General features: G+C 40.4%; 1 protein-coding gene across 1 annotated transcript in view; it reads left to right on the forward strand.

Moving 5' to 3' along the window:
• Positions 1–25,585, forward strand: part of NYAP2 (neuronal tyrosine-phosphorylated phosphoinositide-3-kinase adaptor 2) — a 311,899-nt gene that overhangs the window by 132,848 nt on the left and 153,466 nt on the right. The window contains exon 3 of the mRNA XM_060193685.1: positions 7,561–7,862. Within this exon, the coding sequence (XP_060049668.1) occupies positions 7,561–7,862 (302 nt within the window). The remainder of the gene's footprint in view (positions 1–7,560; positions 7,863–25,585) is intronic.

Here is a 25,585-nt window from a genome sequence, read left to right on the forward strand (position 1 = left end):
TGTGTGTGTGCTTAATATTTGTTTATTTATTCCCTTTTGTTGCCCTTGTTGTTTTATTGTTGTAGTTATTATTGATGTCATCATTGTTGGATAGGACAGAGAGAAATGGAGAGAGGAGGGGAAGACAGAGAGGGGGAGAGAAAGATAGACACCTGCAGACCTGCTTCACTGCCTGTGAAGCGACTCCCCTGCAGGTGGGGAGCCGGGACTCAAACCCGGATCCTTATGCCGGTCCCTGAGCTTTGTACCACCTGCTCTTTACCCACTGTGCTACATACTGCCTGACTCCCGTGTCTGTGTGTTTTATAATAGAAAGTTAACCAAGGGACAACTAGATCTTGCAGTGCTGCCCCCATTGTGTGAGAAAAAGCATACTTGTTGAAATTCAGCATTATGAAACTGGTTTTTATTTTTATAACAGGATATGTGTCAGGTTTAATCTATCTTGAGTGCTAAGAGTTTTAGTGCAAAAAGACTGCTTTCTGCGGCCCACGTAAATTTCACTTCAAGCCAAGTGAAACTCCTATAGTACAGTTGATGCCTATTTCCTGAACTTCCATTTAAATTCTCAAGTCTGAAGCAAAAGAGTGGCCTATTTCCACAACTATTTCTTATCTCTAGGGTCTCAAGTTAGCTTTTAGGCTTTTCCTTCCATTTCTGAGTGTCATAAGTTGCTTGATTGTTCCTAAGTATGCTAGTTCAGGCCTTCCAGAAAACAAGCCCCAAGCTAGGTAAAGAGTGACATATGAAATATCTGTGAGGAAGAAGAGGCAGGAATATGGAGGACAAGCATCTGATCTTAATGTACCCATGGTACCTGTTGTGGAGATAGGCTGGAAAGCTGATTGAATAGGAGGAACTAAGACCTTGGGATAACGGTGGGAAAAAAAATTTTTTTTAAATATTTATTTATTTATTCCCTTTTGTTGCCCTTGTTGTTCTATTGTTGTAGTTATTATTGTTGTTGTCATTGTTGGATAGGAGAGAGAGAAATGGAAAGAGGAGGGGAAGACAGAGAGGGAGAGAGAAAGATAGACACCTGCAGACCTGCTTCACTGCTTGTGAAGCGACTCCCCTGCAGGTGGGGAGCCGGGGGCTCCAACCGGGGAGAGAAAGATAGACACCTGCAGACCTGCTTCACCACTTGTGAAGTGACTCCCCTGCAGGTGGGGAGCCGGGGGCTCGAACCGGGACCCTTACTCCGGTCCCTGCGCTTTGCGCCACGTGCGCTTAACCCACTGCGCCACCGCCCGACTTATATTCTTCTATAGCTGCCACAATGAACTCCTCTCCTAAGCACCCCCTCCCCCCCCCCCCCCCCCCCGCACCACCACCAGTCTCAACAATTGCTCCTGTCCTATGGGTTTGGGCAACAACTCAGTCATAGATTTCCTAGGGCTTTTCCTTAGAGGAAACAAAAGGTACATGGGTTTCACTAGTGTAATAAACTACAACCCTCCTCACTGTGATTTATTTGGAAGCTGCAAAAGGTATTCAGTTCCTCCCTCCCCCGCCGTCTCTCCATGTGTTTGGTTTTTATTTATCTTTTGTTTTTTTGCATTTTTGTTGGAGAAACACTGTCTTTATGAGACTATCCTTGACATAGGGGTGCAACTTATATTCGCCTAAAATAAGCATAAAATCTCCCCATGTGTCATTGGTTGTTAATAACAGTAACTCCATTCCTCATGGCACATTCTCTCTTGGAAGGAGAGCTCAGTTGCTTATTCTATATCTCCTGTGTCCGTAATGGATTCCCCAGCTGTAGGAAATTTACCCTTCTCCACATACAGCCATGTGACTTTCTCTGCTTTTCTGTTAGAGGGTAAGCTACCTCCATGACACTGGCTTCCAGTTCAGCCACAAGACTAATTTTTAACCATGAAGTGTGAAGAAGCTTCAGGAGACATTGCATAGTTGAGTCTTCTTCTCTTTCTACCATAAGAACATATCCCAGTAGGATTTAACCCTAAAATCAAAAAGACACATAAGGCAGAGACACAGTTTATGCACAAACAATTAATCCAAGAAAGTAATAAACCTGCATTGTAAATCACCAAGGATTAGAGATTGCTTGTCACTGCAAAACAAGTTAACATGACCTGACTGAGACATCATGCATCTTCCTATATGAAGTATTTCTCATAGTCTCTTGCAATCTCCTTTGACCCCCTTCGTGATATTTTTTGTCTTCCAGGCTACTTCTAACAGTAATCTTTTGGTTACTAGCTCGAGTTGTTATTTCTTTTTAAATTGTATTACCTTTATTTATTTATTGAATAGAGACAGAAATTGAGAGAGAAGGAGAGGTAGAGAGACAGAGAGACACCTGCAGCACTGCTTCACTACTTGCAAAACTTTCCCCTTGCAGGTGGGGACTGGAGGCTCAAATGTGGGTCCTTGTGCACTGTAACCTGTGTGCCCAGCCAGGTGCACCACCAACAGGCCCCTGCTCTGGTTTTTATTTAGAATGCTTCTTGGTGTGTCTCCAGATTGATTACATCAGAAATATCTGCATGATTAAACTCTCCACCTCTAGAGGTTAGGAATGAATATATTTGATTCCATAATTGTCCTTAGTGCAGGGTTCAGGAACTTGCTTATTAAAAAAAAGTTCCACAGGGTCTTATAGGAAATTCAATAGCTACTTTTATTCTGTGCTTTATAACTTTGAACTTGCTTTAAACAGTACTGGAATCTTCCATCTAACTGTGTCTTCAGCTTAGTGCTGACACTGATCCTTGCCTACAGTATTATTCTCTGTATTCAGTTCAGTCTGAGCTTCAGTTCTCCATTCTGTGTTCATAAATTGATGAAATCTTACCTTGCACCTGAGACCTATTATTGTTTGAAGCATATTGAATTTCTCTTTGGAAGAAGTGTTGGTGTGTGCGTGTTTACCCTTGTGTGTATAAATGTACCTATATAAACAAAAGCGTAGAGAGTGAAATGGAATTGTTTTGTGCAGAAAAAAATGTAACTTTGGCATAAAGCACCGGAGCTAATTACCTGTCTGGAAAAAAAAAAAAAAAACGGACCCGATTTAGGTCAATGTAACAGAGAAACTGCTGATACACTCACTCCTAGTAACTCTCATAAATGCCTATGTGCATTAGCTCATCACAAATCCCTCCTTGCTCCTTGTGTGACTATGTTGTGGGAAATGAGATTTCTATCTAAATTAATCCTTAAAACACCTTTTGTTTAGTGCCAAGGCAACAAAAATAGAGATATAAATATGCAAAAAAATAAGTTAAAATCGAATAGCTCATCTCTAATAAGAATGACCAAGACCATAACCATAAAATGCAGGTAAAATTTCCCATACAGCTATATCCGCCCTATTCTATTTTATAGTCTTAATTTTTTTTTAACACAAACCCTTCTGCTTCTTCAAATTCCTGGTTACTTTCCCAGCTGATGTTCCTGAAGAAATCACAGGAAACAGGAATTAACAAAACGCTAGATAGGCTCTGTTCACCGAGCTCTATTTTGATATCACTCATAATTCTGGGTTCCCATTACTCTGGCTAGTGTTCTGAGCTTTCAGTCACCTCAATTATGTTTTGCAGAGATGGTATATTCAGTGTCTGAATAGTAACTCAAAATGTTCAGAAAAAGATGAAATCAATATGAAACTATGTTTGATTGAGTGACCTAAGTATCATCAGAATTAAATATCAGAATCTGAGCTTTGTGTTTTTGTTGAATTCTTTCTACCTTTATTTACATAATTGTTGTAAGTTCTCAGCTGGCTGGGGAAAACTCCTCATTCATCACTATTGTTCATATGGAAATACAACACTTACGACAGACATCATAACAATCTGGACAATACAAGAAAGACAATTGTAGAAGTTGTCCCTTGAATTTCATTATGTCATGGAGGACGGGGTGACCCCAACACTCAGGCTTTCAGAGAAGGATTATATAAAAATGTCTGGAAAGACTCTAAATTAATAGACTTTGAATTATTTAAGAAAAACAGTCAACTATTATGTAACAATGTTTCTTCTATTTAATGAATACCACAGTGGGAAATATTCTAGAAGTAATGCTTTTAAAGTCACATTTACATGTATTCTTTTTCTTTATAAGAGACACTGTTGCTTAATAGTATATAGAAGTATATAGAAAGAAATGTATGATAGTCATTTCCTACCTGTTTTTTTTAAATTTCTGCCCAGACTTTCCTGTGCAACACTTAAGGGGAAAAAAAACTTAAAAAAAAAATGGAAGCTTTGCAAATTCTGAATATTTATGGACTTTTTAGAAGTGCATTGGTAAAACACACTAGACCTCCTCATTAGGTGTCACTATGCAGGATTTACATGTTTCTTCTATCACCTAAAAGTAGTGCATTCTCATGAAAACTTCCATAAGATAAAATGTTATAAAACAAGCGGGGGCCAGGTGGTAGTGTAGCCGGTTGAGCACAAAGTGCAAGGACCAGCGTACAGATCCCGGTTCTAGCCCTCGGCTCCCCACCTGCAGGGAAGTCGCTTCACAGGTGATGAAGCAGGTCTGCAGGTGTCTGTCTTTCTCTCCCCCTCTCTGTCTTCCCCTCCTCTCTCAATTTCTCTCTGTCCCATCCAACAACAATGACAACAATAATATTAACAACAACAACAACAATAGACAACAAGGGCAACAAAAGGGAAAAAATGGCTTCCAGTAGCAGTGGATTCATAGTGCAGGCATCGAGCCCCAGCAATACCCCTAGAGGCAAAACAAAACAAACAAACAAACAAAAACAAAGAAGCAGCAATTGCTATCAGTGTATGTGGAAATTTTTGAGTATTTCCAGACCCAAAATACCCTGAAAATAATGTGTAAGGTCTATGAACACATCAGTATATTGTAAAAGTTGGTATAATATGATATCCCACCTATATATTTTCTTATGCTTAATATATTCATTATTATCTTTATTTATTTATTGGATAGAGACAGTCAGAAATCAAGAGGGAAGGGGGTGGTAGAGAGGGAGAGAGACAGAGACACCTACAGCCCTGCTTTACTACTCACAAAGCTTTCCCACTGCAGGTGGGGACTGGGGGCTCAAACCCAGGTCCTTGTACACTGTAATTGTGTGCACTCAACTACGTGCACCACCACCAGGCCCCTTGTGCTTAATTTCTTTTTTTATACTTTAAAAGTACTTATTCACTTTGGATGAAGATAGAGAGACTGAGAGAGGAAGGGAAGATAGACATGAAGAGATAAAGAGAGACATCTGCAGCACTGCTTCACAGCTCCTGAAGCTTCCCCCCTGCAAGTGGAGACTTGGAGCTTAAACCCAGGTCCCCAAGCACTGTAATGCATCTGCTCAGCCAGGTGCACCTCCACCCAGCCCCCACAGAGTAGTGTCTTAGAATGAGCCTGGTGGTGGTCCACTGGGTAAAGTACATATGTTACCATGCGTGAGGAACTGGGTTCAAGTCCCCCCTGCCCATCTAAGTGGGGAGTTTTTCAATCAGTGAAGTAGTGTTGCAGGTATCTTTCTTTTCTCCCTCTCTCTCTCTCCCCCACCTTCTATAGAAAGGCAAAAGGAAGGAAGGAAGGAAGGAAGGAAGGAAGGAAGGAAGGAAGGAAGGGAGGAAGGAAAGGAAGAAAGAAAGAAAGGAGAAAAGAGAGAAAAAATAAAAGGAAAGGGAAGGGAAGGGAAGGGAAGGGAAGGGAAGGGAAGGGAAGGAAAGGAAAGGAAAGGAAAGGAAAGGAAAGGAAAGGAAAGGAAAGGAAAGGAAAGGAAAGGAAAGGAAAGGAAAGGAAAGGAAAGGAAAGGAAAGGAAAGGAAAGGAAAGGAAAGGAAAGGAAAGGAAAGGAAAGGGTTAGTTCCTAGGGAAAGAAACTCATCCAGGACTCTCCTGGTACTTGGATTGGGCACTGCCTTTACAATAGCGATTACAGAAGGCACACTGAGCTTTATTTGCACTTTGCCGTAAAGGAGATCCTTTTAAAACATCTTTTGGTTAGAGAAAACAGCTACTAGTGAAGGTCTTTTGTAAAGTGACTTTCACATAAACTTTTGAACACATATTTGTATCATACTATGGGCTTAGTTTATTATAGAACTCATCTCTAGCAAAACTGAAGCCTGTGAAAAGATGGACTTTGCTGGCTGCATCTTGGAGTTAAATACTCCCCTAACCATGTGCCTTCTCTCTCCTTTCCTACTCCTTCTCTTCCTTCTTCCTGCCTCCCCTTCCTTCCCTTTCTGTTGTCTCCCCTCTCCTCCCCTTGGATCTCTCTGCCTCCGCCTGCCTCCTTCTCTTTACCTCCTTTTTCTTCTCTCCTTTTCCTTCACCTTCACTCTCCCAGCATCCTGTATTTAGTATCAGAACCCATTTTTGCTGTTTCTTTTCTTTTTTCCAATGTGCTCACCAAAGAATTTTAGGGATGGTTTTAGTGAAGGCAAGAAGAATCTCTAAAGTTTACTACTTGACCTCATCTCTTGTCAGAAGATGATGACTTGAGTTGTCATGGAATTCCTGTTTACTTACAAAATATTTTAGGGGGCCAGGCAGTGGCATACCCAGTTTAGTGCACATGTCACCATGTACAAGGACGAGGGTTGAAGTCCAAGCCTCCCACCTGAGGGTGTGTGTGAGGGGGATGTTTCATGAGAAGTGACGCAGGTCTGCAGTTTCTATCTTTCTCTGTCTCTCTCTATCCTCGTCCCCACCCCTCTTAATTTCTCTCTGTCCCATCAAATAAAAATGAATACATAAAATAGAAAGGGGAAAAAATGGCTTCTCACAGCAGTAGATTCATGTGCTGGCACTGAGCTCCAACAATAACCCTGGTGACAAAAAAAAACATTTAAAAATGATTGATTGGTATGATAAAGAATATAACTAGAGCATCACTCCTGATTAGCAAAGCTGGGAAGTAGGTCTGTCCCCTGACATAGACATGCAAACTCTGTTCTCTGTCACTGTTTGACAATTGCAGTGCCTTGCTTATTTTTTTAAGCCACCAACAAGATCTATCTCAAATTAAAAATTAATTTTGAGACCCTGAGAGACAGCTTACTGAGCAGGGGGACTTGCATAGCCATGGCTATTTCAGGTTCAAGGCCCTACCCCACAAGAGGTTGTGCTATGGCAATGGAGGAAGGTCCCTACAGTGGTATCTCTCCCTCTCTGTGTCACTCTGTCTCTATCTGGAAGAAAAATGGAGTTGCCAGAGTGCTGAAGATGGAGATTCTAGAAGTACCAAAGCAAACACACAAAGAAAAAAAAATATTTGAAAATGAAAATGTTCTATGTGATTTTTTCACTCTTTGGAATATTAGTTTTGAGGATATTGAATACTATGTTTTCACTCTTTGGAGTATTAGTTTTGAGGGTACTGAATACTAGACTATATGGAATTTCTGATTATAATTAAGCAATATCTGTTTTCTTCCCTAAGTTAATGCAAAAGCATAGAATGTTCTCGTGCCAGTCTTGTCACCAGCCTGGGCTTCAAGGCTGAGCTACAGCTAACTGTGTGCATGTGTGTGTCTGTGGCCTTGGCGTCTTGTCTTCACTGCCTTGGGTCTGCTTACCTTCACAGCATAGGTGGAGAAGTCAGCTGTGGCCACGAAGGAAGCTACGTGGGCAAGCATTTCCGCATGGGCTTCATGACCATGCCTGCTCCTCAGGACAGACTCCCTCATCCTTGCTCCAGTGGCTTTTCCGTGAGGTCCCAGTCCCTGCACTCAGTTGGAGGTACAGATGATGACAGCAGCTGTGGCTCGAGGCGACAACCACCACCCAAGCCCAAGAGGGACCCCAGTACCAAGCTGAGCACGTCCTCAGAGACGGTCAACAGCACAACCGCTTGCAAGAGTGGGAAGGTCGCCGAACGAACAGAAGGTAAGAGAGCACCGTTATTTCACCCAGAAAAAGATAGCACCCAGCACGTTCTGGGCAGCTCAGTAATAAATGCTAACTCTTCCCCTCCAGTAACAAAAGCCTGGACATCTTCTTTTAATATTTTTATTATCTTTATTTATTTAAGGGATAGAGAGAGTCATAAATTCAGTGGGGAGGGGAAGATAGAGAGAAAGAGAGACAGAGAAACACCTGCAGGAAAGCTTCCCCCCTGCAGGTGGGGGTCCAGGTGCTCAAACCTGTGTCCTTGTGATCTAGAGCACGTGCGCTCATCACTGGGCCACCACACAGCCTCGATATCTTCTTTTCTCCTGAAGCCCAGTCAAGAGGGTGGTGGGAAGAAAGAAAGCAAGGCCTGTAGCAAGTTTTATTTTTGCCAGAGCACCGCTGATCTCTGGCTTATGGTGGTGCAAGGGGTTGAACCTGATACTTTGGAGCCTCAGGCATGACAGTCTCTTTGCATACCCATTATGCTATCTACCCCCACACTTAAGGAAGCTTTAATGCAAGAAAATATAATGAAAGAAACAAAATGTGTCACCTTCTAAGTCAATATTTTTACATGGTGTTATATATCCTTTCTGTGAAAATGGACGTATGCATTGTGTGTTTATACATAAGCACACACGATCATATATGCCAACATCTGAAAACTCTTACTATATATTTATCAGCTGTGGTGCACACAAACTGAATAAATACCAGCCTTCTTACTAGTCTATGAATATACATTGGGCCAGATCTTACTAGCTCTTTAGCCCTCCATAGAGGAAGTACGGTGTCAGTTTTCCTAAAAATTCATTGATGGAAAAATAGACGCGGGAATGGTCTGGTTCACCCAGATTTTTGTGGGTTCATTGTGGAAAACACTCAAAGTTCTGTGGTCCAGGAGGTGGCATAGTAGATAAAGCACTGAACGTTCAAGCATGAGGTCCTGAGTTTGATCCCCAGCAGCACATGTACCAGAGAGATGTCTGGTTTTCTCTCTCTCTCTCCTTCTATCTTTCTCATTAATAAATAAATAAAATATTTTTAAAAAATAAAGAAAAAGAAAACACTCAAGGTTCCCAGTGCTGCCAATGGTTAGTTTGACAGTATTGTTTCCAGAGCCCCAATATCTCTTTCCCTGAAGTCTACATAAGGCTTTCCTGGGCCCCCCAAAAGCAAGTGGCACAGTGGTTTGCACCAGAGAATGGAAGCTGGGTGGTTCTTTCTTCAACTGGGCAGGTTTCCTTGTCATCTGGGATCTCCAGTCACTAAAGAAAGATTCTAATCTTTATTATAAGCTCCAACCTATTCAAAGAGGTGCTATGAAGTATGTCCCATCTCTCTTTTTAAAAAAATTTTTTTATTATAAAAAGGAAACATTGACAAAACCATAAGGTAAGAGGGGTACACCTTTACACAGTTCCCACCACCAAACCTCTGTATCCCATCCCCTCCCCTGATAGCTTTCCTATTCTTTACCCCTCTGGGAGTATGGACCCAGGGTCATTGTGGGATGCAGAAGGTGGAAGGTCTGGCTTCTGCAATTGCTTCCCCGCTGAACATGAGCATTGACAGGTCGATCCTTACTCCCAGTCTGTCTCTCTCTTTCCCTAGTGGGGAAGGGCTCTGGGGAAGCAGAGCTCCAAGGCACATTGGTGGCACATTGGTCCAGGGAAGTCTGGTCGGCATCCTGCTAGCATCTGGAACCTGGTGGCTGAAAATATAGTTAACATACAAAGCCAAACAAACTGTTGACCAATCATGGACCTAAAGGCTGGAATAGTGCAGATGAAGTGTTGGGGGGTCCTCCATTTTGTAGATAGCTAGTAGGCATATTTTAGTTATATTTCAAAGGGCCTGTAGCTATACTAGTGTTTTTTTGTTTGTTTGCTTGTTTTTTGCCTGAGCCTGAAATCTGATATGCAGGTGGATCCTAATTATTGTCTCAGGAGACATGGCTGGGAAAAGGACCAGAAACCGGGATCAGGGAAGGGAGTAGCTCCCTAATATGGGAAAGGGGTATAAATATTGTTGACTATAAACCCCATCGATTTGATGCGATCTGGGACCCATAATTAGCTTAAGAGCCTGTGTGACCTCTGGTCCCATTTCTTCTTAACCTTTAATCTAACCTTAACCTTTCTTCCATGTTGGTGTATCAAGTGTAATTAGCTTAAAAAAGAGAAAAGATTGAAAAAAAGCAAAAAGCTGTGCATTGAAAACGCAAATAAATGCCTGAAGACAAACTGATCCATGTTTCTTCAAGGAAAGTCTCCACATAGATTTACATATGCAAAAATACTCATGAGCATATGACTCTTATACCATGTATGTGTATAGATATTTATAAAATTGAAATTCTAGTGCATAGAATTCTGTGTTTATAATCATTTACTCTTTTGTGGATATTTTCAGCAACATTCAGTTTGTTAAGAAACACCATAAAAGGGTGCATCATAATAATTTGTTCATTCATAATTGCTGATAAATACTTAGTTTAGCTACCTTTCTAAATAATATAATACTCCATTGAGTGTGAATCTGTGTCTGTCTGTCTAGCTGTGCAACTTTCTTTGTTGTTTTGCCACAGTAGAATAAATTAGAAGTTTCATTCTTTCTCTCATAATTGCAGTATTTCATTACCAAAAATGGAGTTTCTCTGTTTCTTAGAGATCTGCTTTTTTTGCAGACTTTAAACATTATTCTGAAATTTCTTGATATTGATATACAATGCCTTTCATTTGCTTTTATTTTCTTTGATACTTTTTCCCCCCAAAAGTCATCCTCTCCTACATTTACTACTAGAAACCTTCATAATGGAAGAGATTAGATAGTTAGCTATGGGAAGCTAATGATTTAAAACAGGGGTCTCTGGAATAATTACAGATTTAACAAAATAAAAATCAAAGCATCTGAAGGGTGAAGAAGTTGCTAGATACAGAGGGAGAAATCAGCTAGGGACACATTAATGCTCCGTGTCATGGCACCGAACACATTCCAGAATAGCCCCTCTCATCAGAAAGACCTTGGGGTGTTCACAGTGAACACGAGAGACAAAATCATGGTGAGCACCCCATAGAAGAAAAGTTGGAGCGGTCTGTCATCTGTTTATCTAGAAAGAAAGAGAGAGACAGGCTGGGAATATGGATCGACTGTCAACGCCCATGTTCAGCGGGGAAGCAATTACAGAAGCCAGCCCTTCCACCTTCTGCATCCCACAATGATGTTGAGGCCATACTCCCAGAGGGGTAAAGAATAGGAAAGCTATCAGGGAGGGGTGGGGATTACGGAGGTCTGGTGGTGGGAACTGTGCGAAGTTGTACTCCTCAATGGTTTTGTCAATGTTTCCTTTTTATAAATAAAAAAATTTTAAAAAGAAAAGTTAGGGTTGGGCGGTAGCGCAGTGGGTTAAGCGCACGTGGCACCAAGTGCAAGGACAGGCGGAAGGATCCCGGTACCAGCCCCAGGTTCCCCACCAGCAGGGGGTCGCTTCACAGGCAGTGAAGCAGGTCTTCAGGTGTCTGTCTTTCTCCCCCCCCCCCCCCCCCCCCCGTCTTCTCCTCCTCTCTCCATTACTCTGTCCTATCCAACAATGATGACAACAATAAAACAAGAGCAACAAAAGAGAATAAATAAATAAATACTAAAAAAAAAAAAGAAAAGTTAGTTACTTTTAATGCCAAATTCACCATCTCCTCAGAAAAATGTTATTGCAAAATGGGAAACATTCAAATCTCTTTTTCCCACTTATGACTTCAATAACAGGTGGAGACAATCAGAACTCAATTCTGAGATGAGGAATAAAAATCTTTAGTCTAAATGCATACATGCATATGTGTGTACTTGAATGTCTAAATGATATGAAAATGTAGATTGCTCTTTTGTGAATCCACAGTTATTTGTAATCATGAAATAGCTAGAGCTTATTACTAATGCATTCTTTATAATTCCTCCAGCTATAAAAATTATAACAAAGTTGAAAAGTAACTTCTTATAAACCTTCACCTGCCTTTTCTTTTTGCACTACATGTCAGCAAAATCAAAATATTGATTCAGTGGCATTAGCATGATTTCCATGGTAACTGGCTTCTATTTAAGTCAGGATTATGACTTTCCTGTGGATAAAAGTGTGAAAGAACTGGGCTTGTAGCAAAATAGCTTTTCAGAATAGAAAAAAAAAGTTTAATGATGAACACAAAGTAATCACACACAAAGAAAAGTAAAATTCAGTTTTAAATGGTTGTAATATGTTTCACGTTTACTATTACGTCTCACGATTTTCTTCAACAAAGCCTTTCAAGTTATATATTGGGAGAGATAAACTGACAACAGGTATGTGATAAATGTTTCAGTTGACTTATTCTATTGCTTCAGTGCTGTGCCTGCTTAGTTTGAGGAAAATGGAAATGAAACAAAGTGAGTTTATAGAGAAAATTACAAACTCCCTGAATTGGGTTCAAAGACAGAGTAGTAGCTGTGTGACTTCACAGCTCACAGTAGCATGAGTCAAATGCCCTCACTCAGTGACATCATCATTTAGAGACACTTTGTGGTGCAGACAACAGGCTGTTCTTGAACTAGCAGACAAGTGTTGATGTTGGGCAAATGACCCTCTGAGACCATTTTTATTTTTCCTTTTTGGTGATTATAAAAAAAAATTAGAAATATGGGGTGCCCTTCCTTTATCACAGCTGTAAGCCTACACATAACATGATAAAAAGAAAAGAAATTGCTTTACAAGTTTCTTCTGGGGCTTCCTGCCAGCAAGATTTCACCACTGCAGTTTTTTTTTTTTTTTTGGATAGAAGGTGAAAGAGTAAGTGGGAGGAGGGGAAGGAGGAGGTAATGGAGAAGAAGAGAAAATGGGAGAAGGAGCACTGTTCCACAACTTGTGAAGCTTCCCTTTGAATAGAGCTCCCATCTGACTTCCCAGACTGAAATCCAGTTCCTTGAACATAAGGTGTGTATTCTACCTGGTGATTGATCTCCCAGCCCCACTGTTAAAATGAGTTTAAATGTGAATATACCACCTATCAAAAAGCTTGGATACTGTAAACTTTGGGTATAGTACAACACAGCTATTAAAATAGATAGGGTCCGTGTGGTAGTGCAGTGGGTTAAGCGCACATGGCACCAAGCACAAGGACCAGCGCAAGGATACCTGTTCCAGTCCCCAGCTCCCCATCTGCAGGGAATCATGTCACAAGTGGTGAAGCATATCTGCAGGTGTCTTTCTCCTTCCCTCTCTGTCTTCCCTTCCTCTTGATGTTTCTCTGTCCTCTCTGTCCTATCCAACAACAACAACAGCAATAACATCAAAAACAATATCAAGGGCAACAAAATGGGAAAAATGGCCTCTAGCAACAGTAGATTCATAATGCAGGCACCCAGTTCTGGATTTTAGATATTTCCTCATAATCATTTCTTTGTGAAACAATGGAAAAACATTTTTGAGGTAGGATAGTTCTCTTGTATTCTGTTTTTATTTTGTCTTTCTAAAGATATTTAGTAGAGTCATATATGTAAACAAAATTTTGAAATAACTACAGGAATATTTGGCATTAAGATTGTTCTTAGAACTTGAAATGTGTGGTTGAGCCATTGTACCACTGCCTCCAAAACAAAAAGGTAGGGGGTTGGGCGATAGTGCAGCGGGTTAAGCGCATGTGGTGCAAAGCATAAGGATCCGGGTTTGAGCCCCCAGCTCCCCACCTGTAGGGGAGCCGCATCAAAAGTGGTGAAGCAGGTCTGCAGGTGTCTATCTTTCTCTCCCCCTCTCTGTCTTCCCCTCCTCTCTCCATTTCTCTGTCCTATCCAACAACAACAACATCATCAACAACAATAATAACCACAACAAGGCTACAACAACAAGGGCAACAAAAGGGGGGGGGGAAAATGGCCTCCAGGAACAGTGGATTCATGGTGCAGGCACTGAGCCCCAGCAATAACCCTGGAGGCAACCCCCCAAAAAAACAAAAAGGTAAAAAACAAAAGGAAACTCTGGTAAAGTTTACTCCCGAAAGTACGTTACAGTCTTGAGTAATGTAATTTTCCAGGCCTCTGTCAGCCGGTTGTACTGGATCTAGTGATGGACAGAACAAAGGACTTTCCTTTCGAACATGGTATGCTTTCTGTGAGATTTATTTATTAATTCTATAGAGTACTGGGGATCTGACCCAACTTCTTATACATGCAAAGCATCCTGTTACCTGCTGAACCACTTCCCTGGTTACTGCCTAAATGTATTTATTACCAATTTTGTTTCTAGTTCTCCAAGTCAGCCTGGTTCTTTCCATGCACCTACTAAATAAAGCAGGCACTAATTTCATGGAACAATTTGTAAGTATCAGAACACTGGACTTGATAGACCATGTGGAATTTTTTGCCCATGACTAGCTCTTTTGCTTTGGAAGAAGCAATCGAACACAGTTGAATAGCTTGGTTTTACGTGCAAAGACGATTTACTGGGAGTCCAGCGGTGGTAGCACAGCAGGTTAAGTGCAGGTGGCACAAAGCAAAGCCCAAGGACTGGCTCAAGGATCCAGGTTGGAGGTCCTGGCTCCCCCCCTGCAGGGGAGTCATTTCACAAGCAGTGAAGCTGGTCTGCAGGTGTCTATCTTTCTCTCCTCCTCTCTGTCTTCCCCTCCTCTCTCCATTTCTCTCTGTCCTATCCAACAATGATGACATCAATAACAACACCAATAATAACTATAAAATAAGACAACAAGGTCAACAAAAGGAATAAGTAAATAATTTTTTAATTAAAAAATGAATATTTACTGTTCTTTGGTTGTTTGATGTTGGTAAGTCGAAGGTATTCAGTCTCATTTTGTAAAACTTCAAATGCAACCCATGAACATTTGAGGAGAAAAGAAGGCAAACAGGTGGAATGTGCTTATTACCTCTGTCCTCTCAAATGCAAAAAAAATAGCAAAATAACAGGAAAAACAGAAGTTGACCCTAGATAGTGGTGAATTCAATGTCTAGACCCTGAGCCCCAGTGATAACCCTGGTGGCAATTAAAAAATAAATAAAGTAAAAAAAAAGAAAGAAAAGTCATCTATTTTACTAAATTGTTAGATAACATGTATTATCAGAAAATACAGAATCTGCACTTAGCAAATAGAAGATATTCAGTATCCTTCTGTCCCTTTCCTGTCAGAGCTGAGCAAGGTTCTTACCTACTCGAGTGGGGTTAGACAATGCTGGTGGTTTTCCAATCTCCCCTTGGTCAGATAATGAGATGGTGGATTCTCAAACTGTGCTGACGTATTAGGATTCTTAAATATCTTCTTAACATGTTTCTGCATTAGTCTGGATCTTTTCCTGAGAGGGATACTGTTCCTCTCCAGGTATTGGGGGCATGGGGCCAAGGTTCCAACCCAGGACCTCTCCTGTCTGTATTCTGCATGCTGTTGCTGCATCATTTTCCCATCCTTAGTTGTTTTTGTTTTTAACATTTCAAAGGATGAAGCAGTGATTTTTGGCAGCATTTTGAATGACTTATTTAGGTGATTGCAACTTGTCTTTTTGCCCATAACAACAAGTGGTGCTTACACTTCCCAGTGTGCTCTCAACATGCACTCCAAACCCTATTGGTCATAATGCTAATAAAACACACTGAATGTGAAAAAAAAAAAAAAAAAGACAAGCTCTTAAAGCCATCATTATTTCAGTACTGGGGTGTGCTCTAGTGTGTATTGTTCTTCTTTATTGTACAGTGGGGGTGGACTATCATGAGAGATCCATGATCCTGGTTTTCTCTTTCTAGGTTGACTGAATCAGAAGCAAATAAGCTTCCTAGTGTAAGAACCATCTGTCAAGCCAGGCACTGCTCAGATGGAGAGAGTGTTGTACCTCTACAGTGTGTGATATTTTTCCTAAATGTAGCCTGAGGCCCATGAATGAAACAGGTGAATCGTCATGGAACACATCTTTCCCTGAATCCTGGCCCTGGTTGCTGAATCTAGTCTAGAAAATCATCCCATTGCCTCTTCTTTTTCTGCTTCTTCTCCTTATCCTTTTTTCTTCTTCTCCTTCTTCTTCTTTGTATTATCATCATCATCATCATCATCATTATTATTATTTGTTAGTGATTTAGTGATGATCAGCAAGATTGTAAATGAACAGGGGTACAATTCCACACAATTCCCACCATGAGATTCCATGTCCCATGCTCCACTGGAAGCTTCTTTAGTCTTTACCCCTCTGGGAGTAAGGACCAAAATTCCTTTTTGGGGTGAAGAAAGAGAAAGTCTGGCTTCTGGAATTGTTCTATGCTAGATATGAATGTTGGTAGGTGCATCTATACCCCCAACCTGTTTCTGTCTTTCCCTAGTGTGGTATGGCTCTGGGCCACACTGGTGAGGTCTTCTGCCAAGGGAATTCAAGATGGCATCATAGTAGCATCTGCAACTTGATAGCTGAAAGGCAATGAGATATAGAGCAGAACAAACTGTCTAATAAATGAGAACCCAAAGGTATGAATAGAGCGAATGAAATTTTGGGTCTTTGTGTGGGAAGAAGCTAGGAAGCCTATTTTAGGCATGTTCCAAGGGACTTTAGTAATTTTTGCCTCAGCCTGATAATGGTTTCACACAACAACCCTCTCCTTAGAGTCTAGGTTTGACTTTTGTTGTCTCATGTCTTAGACCCTAAGGGGATCTTGTCTGGGCAGTTGACACAGATGGGTTTTTCATAAGAGACCAAAAAGATGCAAAATTTGTGAGTTCTATTGCCATCAGTGCATACATTTCTAGTGTGTTCTTCTGCTGTGTCACAGCAGCTGCAAACTCTTTGATTTGGGTATAAGTGTAGTTTCTAACTGCATTTTGTTTCTAGCTCAATGTTGGATAACCACACAAGACCTGTATGCATGAATGCCCAGGTTTGATCTACAGCACAAACTGGATGTCTGAGTTGAGCAGTGCTCTGGTCTCTGGCCTCTCTCTCTCTCTCAAATAAATAAATAAATCATTCAAAATGAATTCTATGCTAAAACATTAGTGAGTAATATGGTACATTATTAAATTACTAATTGCTAGTAATTACTATAATTTTGTAATAAAAGTGAAAGGAGTTAAAAAGGTTGTTTGGGAGTCAGGTGGTAGCGCAGCAGGTTAAGTGCATGTGGCGCAAATTGCAAGGACTAGCATAAGGATCCCAGTTCGAGCCCCCAGCTCCCCACCTGCAGGGGAGTCGCTTCACAGGTGGTGAAGCAGGTCTGCAGGTGTATATATTTCTCTCCCCCTCTCTGTCTTCCCTTCCTCTCTCCATTTCTCTCTGTTCCATCTGTCCAACAACAAATGACATCAACAACAACAATAACTACAACAATAAAAACAAGGGCAAAAAAGGGTATAAATAAAATACATTTAAAAAAGCTTGCTTACTCTAAATTGCCCCCACATTTTTTTTGCTTTTCTTCTCTATAAATATTTCTCCTCTCTATATTTCATTTCCAGACCCAGATTCCAAAAGATAACTGAGAATGCAACACTTCAAAGACAGTGCAGAGCCTCCGGGCATGCACACCATCATCTTCCTAGTTCCTTCCTAATCTTCACCAGTTCTGAATCCTGGTTCCCAGTCCTTAGCTTTCTGAGAGTATTTTTGTAAACAAACAAACAACAAAACCAAACAAGTTTCTCCCATTTGATGACATAAAGCATGCATTTGCCAGTGCACTTATTTCTAAGTTTAAGAAGGTGACATAATCTCTGTATCTGTTTCTCTGTTTCTCTCTCCCTCTCTGTCTCTCTCTGGCTTATCTTCTGCTTTTTCACAGATCAGATGATAACAGGGAGGAATTTCTTTTTTTCCTAGTGGGCTGATTCCCAGTACTTGGGAACAGCCTCCACTTCACTTGTCCCAGATCTGTAAGAGGCAGCTTTCTGGCAGCCTCATCAACAAATCCAGTGTTGGATCCTATCTCAGTGGCACCTCTCTGCCTCTCCTTTGTTATTTCTGGACAGTGTTATAAGCTTTCAGTGATTCCCACGTTTTATAAATGCTCTGATGCTTCTTTGTCATGCAGGGATTTCTATTGTGACGATTCTCTCTGCCTCCTTTTTAGGGTATCTCTTATTCTGTCAGTTTCTTCAGTGAAGATATCTTCAGACTCCATCTTCAGCCCTTGTCAATTAGGGACACTTGTTTCTCATCTCTCTTGTGGGAGGTCTAATAGAGACATTGACAAAGACAGACTGAAACAAAAAGTATTAATTTTGTAAGTATGGAGGTCTCATGACTATGGGATTCATGAGATGACCAAAGCTGTCATTTAAAAATTTCAAGGTAAACGATAAATTTGTAAATCACTGACTAGACAAAGGAACTTCAGTGTTGAGTACTTATGAACAGAGAAAGAAACTATGTTTACAGTCTTCTGTTCCCACAACATCTTATCAGTGGTGATGAAGGTATTTCTTTTGTTCTGACAAAGAAAGGGCTTTCACATGGGAGGTTCAGAGAAGCTCAGTGCTCTATAGAGAGGAGAATCTGTGTCCTTCTAACACTAGGACCCTCCCAAATCTCTTCTACTCACAATAATCATTACACCTCTTTGGCATGTTTAAAGTAGATGTGCCCTGAGCTCCATACTTATATTAATTTATTTTTTAAAATTTTTTGATATTTATTTATTTTCCCTTTTGTTGCCATTGTTTTTTTATTGTTGTTGTAGTTATTAGTGTTGTTGTAGTTATTATTGTTGGTATTGATGTTGTCATTGTTGGATGGGACAAATAAATGGAGAGAGGAGGGGAAGACAGAGAGGGGGAGAGAAAGATAGACACCTGCAGACCTGCTTCACTACCTGTGAAGCAGCTCCCCTGCAGGTGGGGAGCCGGGGCTTGAACTGGGATCCTTATGCCGGTCCTTGCACTTTGCACCACATGCACTTAACCCGCTACGCTACCAACCATCTCCCATTTAACTTAATTTCTTATTGTAATGTTTGTATACTTAATAAGTGATTAATTCTATACAATCTACAGATAGCCAATAATCCCTGGACCCACATCTAATGGAGAGCTAATAACATAGTCTTAAAACTTTGTATATTCACACTGAACCAGTCACCACCTCATTTCCCGTCTTGAGACCCCTGGCATCTAATTGGTTACTGAATCTAACCTGCTTGGCTTCTCATAACTTTTATGCCTGTCTCTCTCCACCCATTCACAATTGAATTTTCCCCTCTCAGTCCTCATTTTTCACCTGAATAACTGTAGAGCAGCTCACTGTTCTCATTTCCTACAGTCTCACTTTCTCAAATTCGTTCTTCTCACTTCTTCCAGAGGGGATTTTCTCATATGCTCATCCAAATGTATACCTTTGTGCTCATTATTTTATCTGAGCATGCCACCATCTTGTCATCACTTATTCGATAGAAGTACACCTTTCTAACAAGACTATTATCCCAGTCCCCAGAGCCTCACCCTCTATAAACTAGGATTTTTTTCAGCATTCCTGAGCAATCATTATTTCCTTTTGAGAGAAGCCAAACTTCCTCTTGCCTTTTGGTCATTTCATATAAAGCCATTTCTTTCTGGAATGTCTTCTCCAAATCAGTCTGTACAACATATTTTCGCTAGTTCTTCAAGGCTCCAGTGCAAATGCTAGCTTTTCCAACATATGTCCTACATGCACATTTTTTTGTGATTGGTCTATATTGTATATATAACTCTAAGATATGTGTTATTATAATTCCTACATCATGAACCTTGGCATTCTGTCTTTGTGTCTTCCAGGCCTACCATAACAAGGCTTACTAGGTAATGTTCAAAAGACATATAACATGCTATTTCTCAAACGAGTCTTCCAGGAGGCTAATTATATGGAGACTTAATGCACTTTCTGGCATTTTTCAATGCAGAAAGAAGTTCAGGCATTTGGAGAGCTTAGAGGAGCAGCTCAGTGATTCATGAGCCTCAGAGAACAAGTGCTTCAACAATGCATCTATCATTCCAGCCCCAGAATTGCTTACAATACAATCCATATTCTGAATGATTTAGAAGATGAGGCTGCTCTGCTTGCTCTTAGGTTTATGAGAACGTATAATGAATTTCCTCCATTGTTTTACATCACTGTGCTTTGCTAAGCACAGAGTAACCGCAGGTATCTTGACAGACTCTGATGTATTAGTAGTACTATGTACCTTTTAGTTTAGCATCATGGTATAAATCAAAGCCTGTTAGCTTGGGCCATCTAGATGCAGTATGAAATAGTATGTTTTTCAATTCATATGCAATATAGAGCTGAGAATTCTTTTCCCTCAAATGATTTTTTGGAAGAGAGTTTCAAAATTTCCTAATTTTACTGGCTTCAGAGTTTTGCCCTAGCCACTTCTACTGTTTTCATTGAGACTGAGTCTATTCAATATTAATTCTATTTTGTCCCATTCCAGAAGCAGCCAGCCTTTAAGCAATTCACTCTACCTCCGAGAAGAGAGTGCAAAGTCATATTTTAAGCCAGAGTGATTGCATGTATGCATAAATCTTGCCGTTAATTGACCTCGATGAAGCACACACTTATTGCTGCAAGAGCACTTTCATTTTATGGTCCTGTGTCTGTACTGAGAGCTTCAATAATATGCATTACCTCCTGTAATATTTTCCTTGTTAAGTGGGAAGGCAGTGATTTAAGACAAGCTTTCATTTCTTTCACTATTAATATGGATTAAATTAAGTTGAATATACGGAGCAGAACATGGGGACAACCAACCTTTTGAAATTTCTGTTTTCTGACAAATTCATCTAATTAATGGAAATAGCTCAACATTAAGAACAAATAATGAACTTTGAAATGACAAACCCTTTTTTCTTGTAATAATGCTTGTGAATTTTATAGAATGTCAATGTCCACTGTCTTAAAAAAGTCTGTGTACATGTGTTCTCAGGCCAATGACACCACAGTCTATTAGATATACTTAGTAATCATGGGATGAGGTGCCAGGTGGTAGCTTGGTTAAGTGCTCACATTGTAATAAGCAAGGATCTGGGTTTAAGCCCCTGGTTCCTACCTGCATCACCAGTGATGAAGCAGGGCTGCAGGTCTCTCTCTCTCTCTCTCTCTCTCTCTCTCTTTCCCTCTCTCTCTCTTTCCCTCTCTCTCCCTTGCCCTTTCTAGCTCCCCCTCTGCTCTCAATTTCTCTCTGTCTCTATCCAGTAATCAATCAATCAATAATAATAAAAATCATCATGGAATGGTGTGTGTGGTGGTGGGGGGCAGTTGGCAAGATGTGTCACCAGTTGTAAAGGACAAAGAAACAGTTAAATTAAGAGTATACATTCAGTATCTAGTCAGAGTGTACTACTCAAAAGGCTTTGATGACAATCAGCTCCTTATAGTGTAAAGTGTTACTGGGGATGTCACCAAAGATGCTGTCAATCAAGGAATATTTCTTGAGTATCTGTTGCATGTCAGGCACTATGTTAGGTAATGGGGAGATGGGAAAGATATGCTCTGTGCCCTGAAAGGCAGAGAGATACTTAAAACCCTGGAAAGGCCACTGACAAAGAAGCAGTCACAAGACAGTAAATTCAGTGCTTTGCTGGGACAACTTCAGTCTGTTATTAGCATTACTAGGGACTCTTACCCTAAAATAGGAGATTCAGACATGACACTTTAAAGGAAGTATCTTTTTTTTTAAATTGTTGGCATCGTTATTATTATTGTTGTTATTGATATCATTGTTGGATAGGACAGAAAGAAATGGAGAGAGGAGGAAAAGACAGAGAGGGGGAGAGAAAGACAGACACCTGCAGACCTGCTTCACTGCTTGTGAAGCAACTCCCCTGCAGGGGGGGAGCCAGGGACTCAAACTGGGATCCTTACACCAGTCCTTGTGCTTTGTGCCACCTGCACTTAACCCACTGCGCTACTGCCCAACTCCTTAAAGGAAGTATCTTAAAATGATGAAAATCAAGTTGTAAACCATTTAACAAAAATTTGTATCAAATGCAAAAAAGTCATCTCCAGAAAATGTGACTAGCCATGGTCTCTTCCACCATCAAACACCCCCTGAAAGCGGCTCCCAGAGTCCTTTACTTGGGTGCAATAAATCGAACCCAGTCCAAGTTCTACCTCGCGTTTCCCCTTTCTGCTCTAGTTTCTCAACTTCTGCCATGAGTGAGATCATCCCATATTCACTTTCTGATTTATCTCACTTAACACAATTCCTCCAAGCTTCATCCAAGATAAGGTGAAGAAGGTAAGTTCCTTATTCTTAATAGCTGAATAGTACCCCATCGTGTATATCTACCACAACTTTCTTATGTGCCTAGCCATAACGTAGGTGTCAATGTCTGTGGAAATCTTTGTTATAGCAGCATTTTCCCACCAATATGACAGCGAACAAAAGGACTAAATATAAAATTAATTGCTACAGTAAATAATAACAACGACCAAATTAGGAAATATGCATTTGTTAAAATATCTAAATGAATGTAGAGATGTTAAGACAACATTCTTAAATAGATACAGAAGAACCACTTAAGAACTGTGCATAGAATGAAGAGAAGTTTTCATAGTAATTATCATTTACTGTGAGGATATGGAAATTCTGACTGCAGCCACTGAAAACAGTTAGAGACTTCTATGATGGACAGATATATTCCGAGGATGCTACTTGCCATCCATGTGAATATATAACCAGGCACTTTTAGGAATATGAGTTACATCTATGAACATAACAGAAAAATGTTTTCCAGTGAGGTATTTTAATTCTAGAGGAGTAAGCAATGATAAACAATAACTATAATCAGTCATAAAATGGCTAGTGTGTTGGAAAGGAACAAGTTCTATAACAAAGGAAATTCCAGAATCCGACAAAGTGATTAAAAGGTTTGGGACATTATTAAATAGATAAGGCAGGGACGACTTCATCCTGGAATTTGAGCTATGACTTTGGAGTAGTCAGGTGCCAAGCAGGGGAGAGAAAATAGACAATGACTAAAACAGGGAAGGTTAAACACAAAGAATCATGAACTATAACAGGAATAGGGTCATAGGAAAAGTTAAAGCAAATTACAAAGATAGGACTACATGTGATATAAGACTACTTGCTACTCCAGGGCCTGAAAGTTTGTCTTCCAAAATCTGTTGAGTCTGAAATCCACATTTTTAAAAATTATTTATTTATTTATTATTAGATGGAGACAGAGATAAATTGAGATGGGAGGGGGAGATAGAGGGAAAGACACAGAGAGATACCTGAAACCTTAATTCACCACTTGTGAAGCTTTCCTCCTGTAGGTGGGGACCAAGGACTTGAACCTGAGTCTTTGCACACTGTAAAGTGTGCACTTAACTGGGTACACCACCACCTAGTCCTGATATACAGATTTTTAAAAATAAGACATTTCATTTACTGCATATAATATATAGAACGAGGTTCACATGACAGAAAGAGATAGGCCAGGGTACCTATCTTTTATATGTAATACCAGGAGTGGAACCAGGGGCCTCAGACATTAAAGCCTTGTGCTCTACCAGCTGAGCTATTTCCTTGACTGATGAGATCCAGATCTTGTTGAAAGGCACATTTGTATATTATTGGGTGGGAGAGATGCTCCATTCCTAGACCACTAGAGCTGATGATATAGCTTCTGGTAACTTATGGCTTTAGGGTGTTTCAGGGCCAAGTGCTAGAGAAACTGTTCTGCAGAGTCTGGGTTTGAATGAAATTCAGAGAACTACTGGAACCTTTTCTGCTTCACTGTCTCTCTAGCATCTTCCACTAGCAAAGCTTAACATTATACCAGCTGGTTTGATCTAGCTTCCTTGAAGGAAGTAAGAGGCCATCAACACATCAACATAAAATAAAGAGGTATATCTCTAAGGTAGGTTTCTAGGATTAGAGTGCCCCCAGTGGGGGAAAAAACAGTTATTGCAAAGAGACAAAGGGCTAAGGTGTTTGGGGTGGGGGGAGGGGGGAACAGAGGGAGGAGTCAGGGGGTCTGAGGGAATTATAAGTGAATAGGACAAGACCAAGGGATGAATTCAGAGAGGAAAAAGATTATTCCACACTTTCAGGTCCTTCTTTATGATTCCTCCTAGGCCTTTGCATCCAGGGAGCCCTTGAAGGCTGGTGTGCAGATAACTACTTAGAAAGGATCAGGGGCCAGGTGTTGGTGCACCTGGTTAAGAACACACATCATAGTGCACAAGGACCCAAGTTCAAGACCCTGAACCCCACCTTCAGAGGGGAAGCTTCACAGGTGGTAAAGCAGGGCTACAGGTATCCTTCTGTTTCTCTCCCTCCCCTCTCAATTTCTCTCTGTCTCTACTTAATAATACATAAATTAAAATATTTTTAGAAGAAAGGATCAAATAAGAATAGAATAATAATGATAAATTCATAAGTATTAGCTGTGGGATTGGAGAGATCAGTCAGTTTATGGTGGTTTTTCTGATGAAAGATGAAAATTACTAAGATCAAATTAGCTTCAGCTAAAATGATGTCAGGTATATAGGTTTGATATATATATCAAAATATATATATATCAAAAATATATATATATCTACAAAAAAATCCTTAAGAAGAGGATCTTAGCACTCTACATAGATCAAAACTCATTAAACTGTCTGCTCTTGATTACATTTACATTTTTCTTAAAATCTGAAAGGTTCTAAATCACAAACAAGTTTCATTAAAGATTCTATAAATACTTAAATTATAAACATAGTGCCACAGTTATTTCAGCAAGTAAATAAATACAAGAGTGTATACTTAACTTTCATGTTTCTAAATCAGAAGTTTAATTTAGAGCTTTAGTTGGTAAAGGATGTCATGAGTTGACCCTCTGGGTCAACCAGGCTTCCCTCCTTCTGTTCAACTTCTGCTCTGGCACACAGCTTGGAACCCAAGAACCTCTTGGAACCTCTACCCTCCAATGCAGCCCCTCTCTGCACCCTGCATTCATACAGAGACACCATCTGACCTGACTTAGTGCCCTCTTGGGTCTTGAAAAATGCCTCATTGTATTCAAAACCCTGCCCCAAAAACTTCCTTGAGTGAAGACATATGTAACTCTCATATATATAAGGTTGTGCTTTCCTATAATTAATAATCATTTTCTGAGATGGGAGATCACTCAGCAGGTAGAACTCACAGTTTACCATGCACGAGGCCCTGGGTTCAATCCCTGGCACCACGAGGAAACATCATGGATAGCACCGAATGGAATGCCAGTGATGGTGGACCAGTGCTTTAGTGTCTCTAGAGAGGGGAAGAGAAAGATAGACACCTGCAGACCTGCTTCACCGCTTGTGAAGCAACTCCCCTGAAGGTGGGGAGCTGGGGGCTCAAACTGGGATCCTTACACCAGTCCTTGTGCTTTGCACCTCATGAGTTTAACCCGCTGCGCTACCGCCCAACTCCCATCTGTTTTCAATTCTAAGCATTAAACTCCTGAGGTACAAAGAGAGATTACACACTGTGTCGGTAAAGGTCTTACACATTTTTTTTTCTGTTCCTACTAAATTTCCTGGACATATTCTGCTTAATTAAGATATATTGAAATTGAATTTTATTTATTTGGAAATAAAACTGTAGTGACATGTGATATCTACCAATTAAGGGATACATTATCTAACGATAGTTGAGTTAGTTCTTACAAACTATCTTTCATCACTAAAAATCTAACCTCTATTGGGGGCCTAGAGGTAGTCCATGGGGTGAAGCACACATGGCGTGAAGCACAAGGACCAGA

This window comes from Erinaceus europaeus, chromosome 7, assembly GCF_950295315.1.
Source record: "Erinaceus europaeus chromosome 7, mEriEur2.1, whole genome shotgun sequence".
Lineage (NCBI taxonomy): Eukaryota > Metazoa > Chordata > Mammalia > Eulipotyphla > Erinaceidae > Erinaceus > Erinaceus europaeus.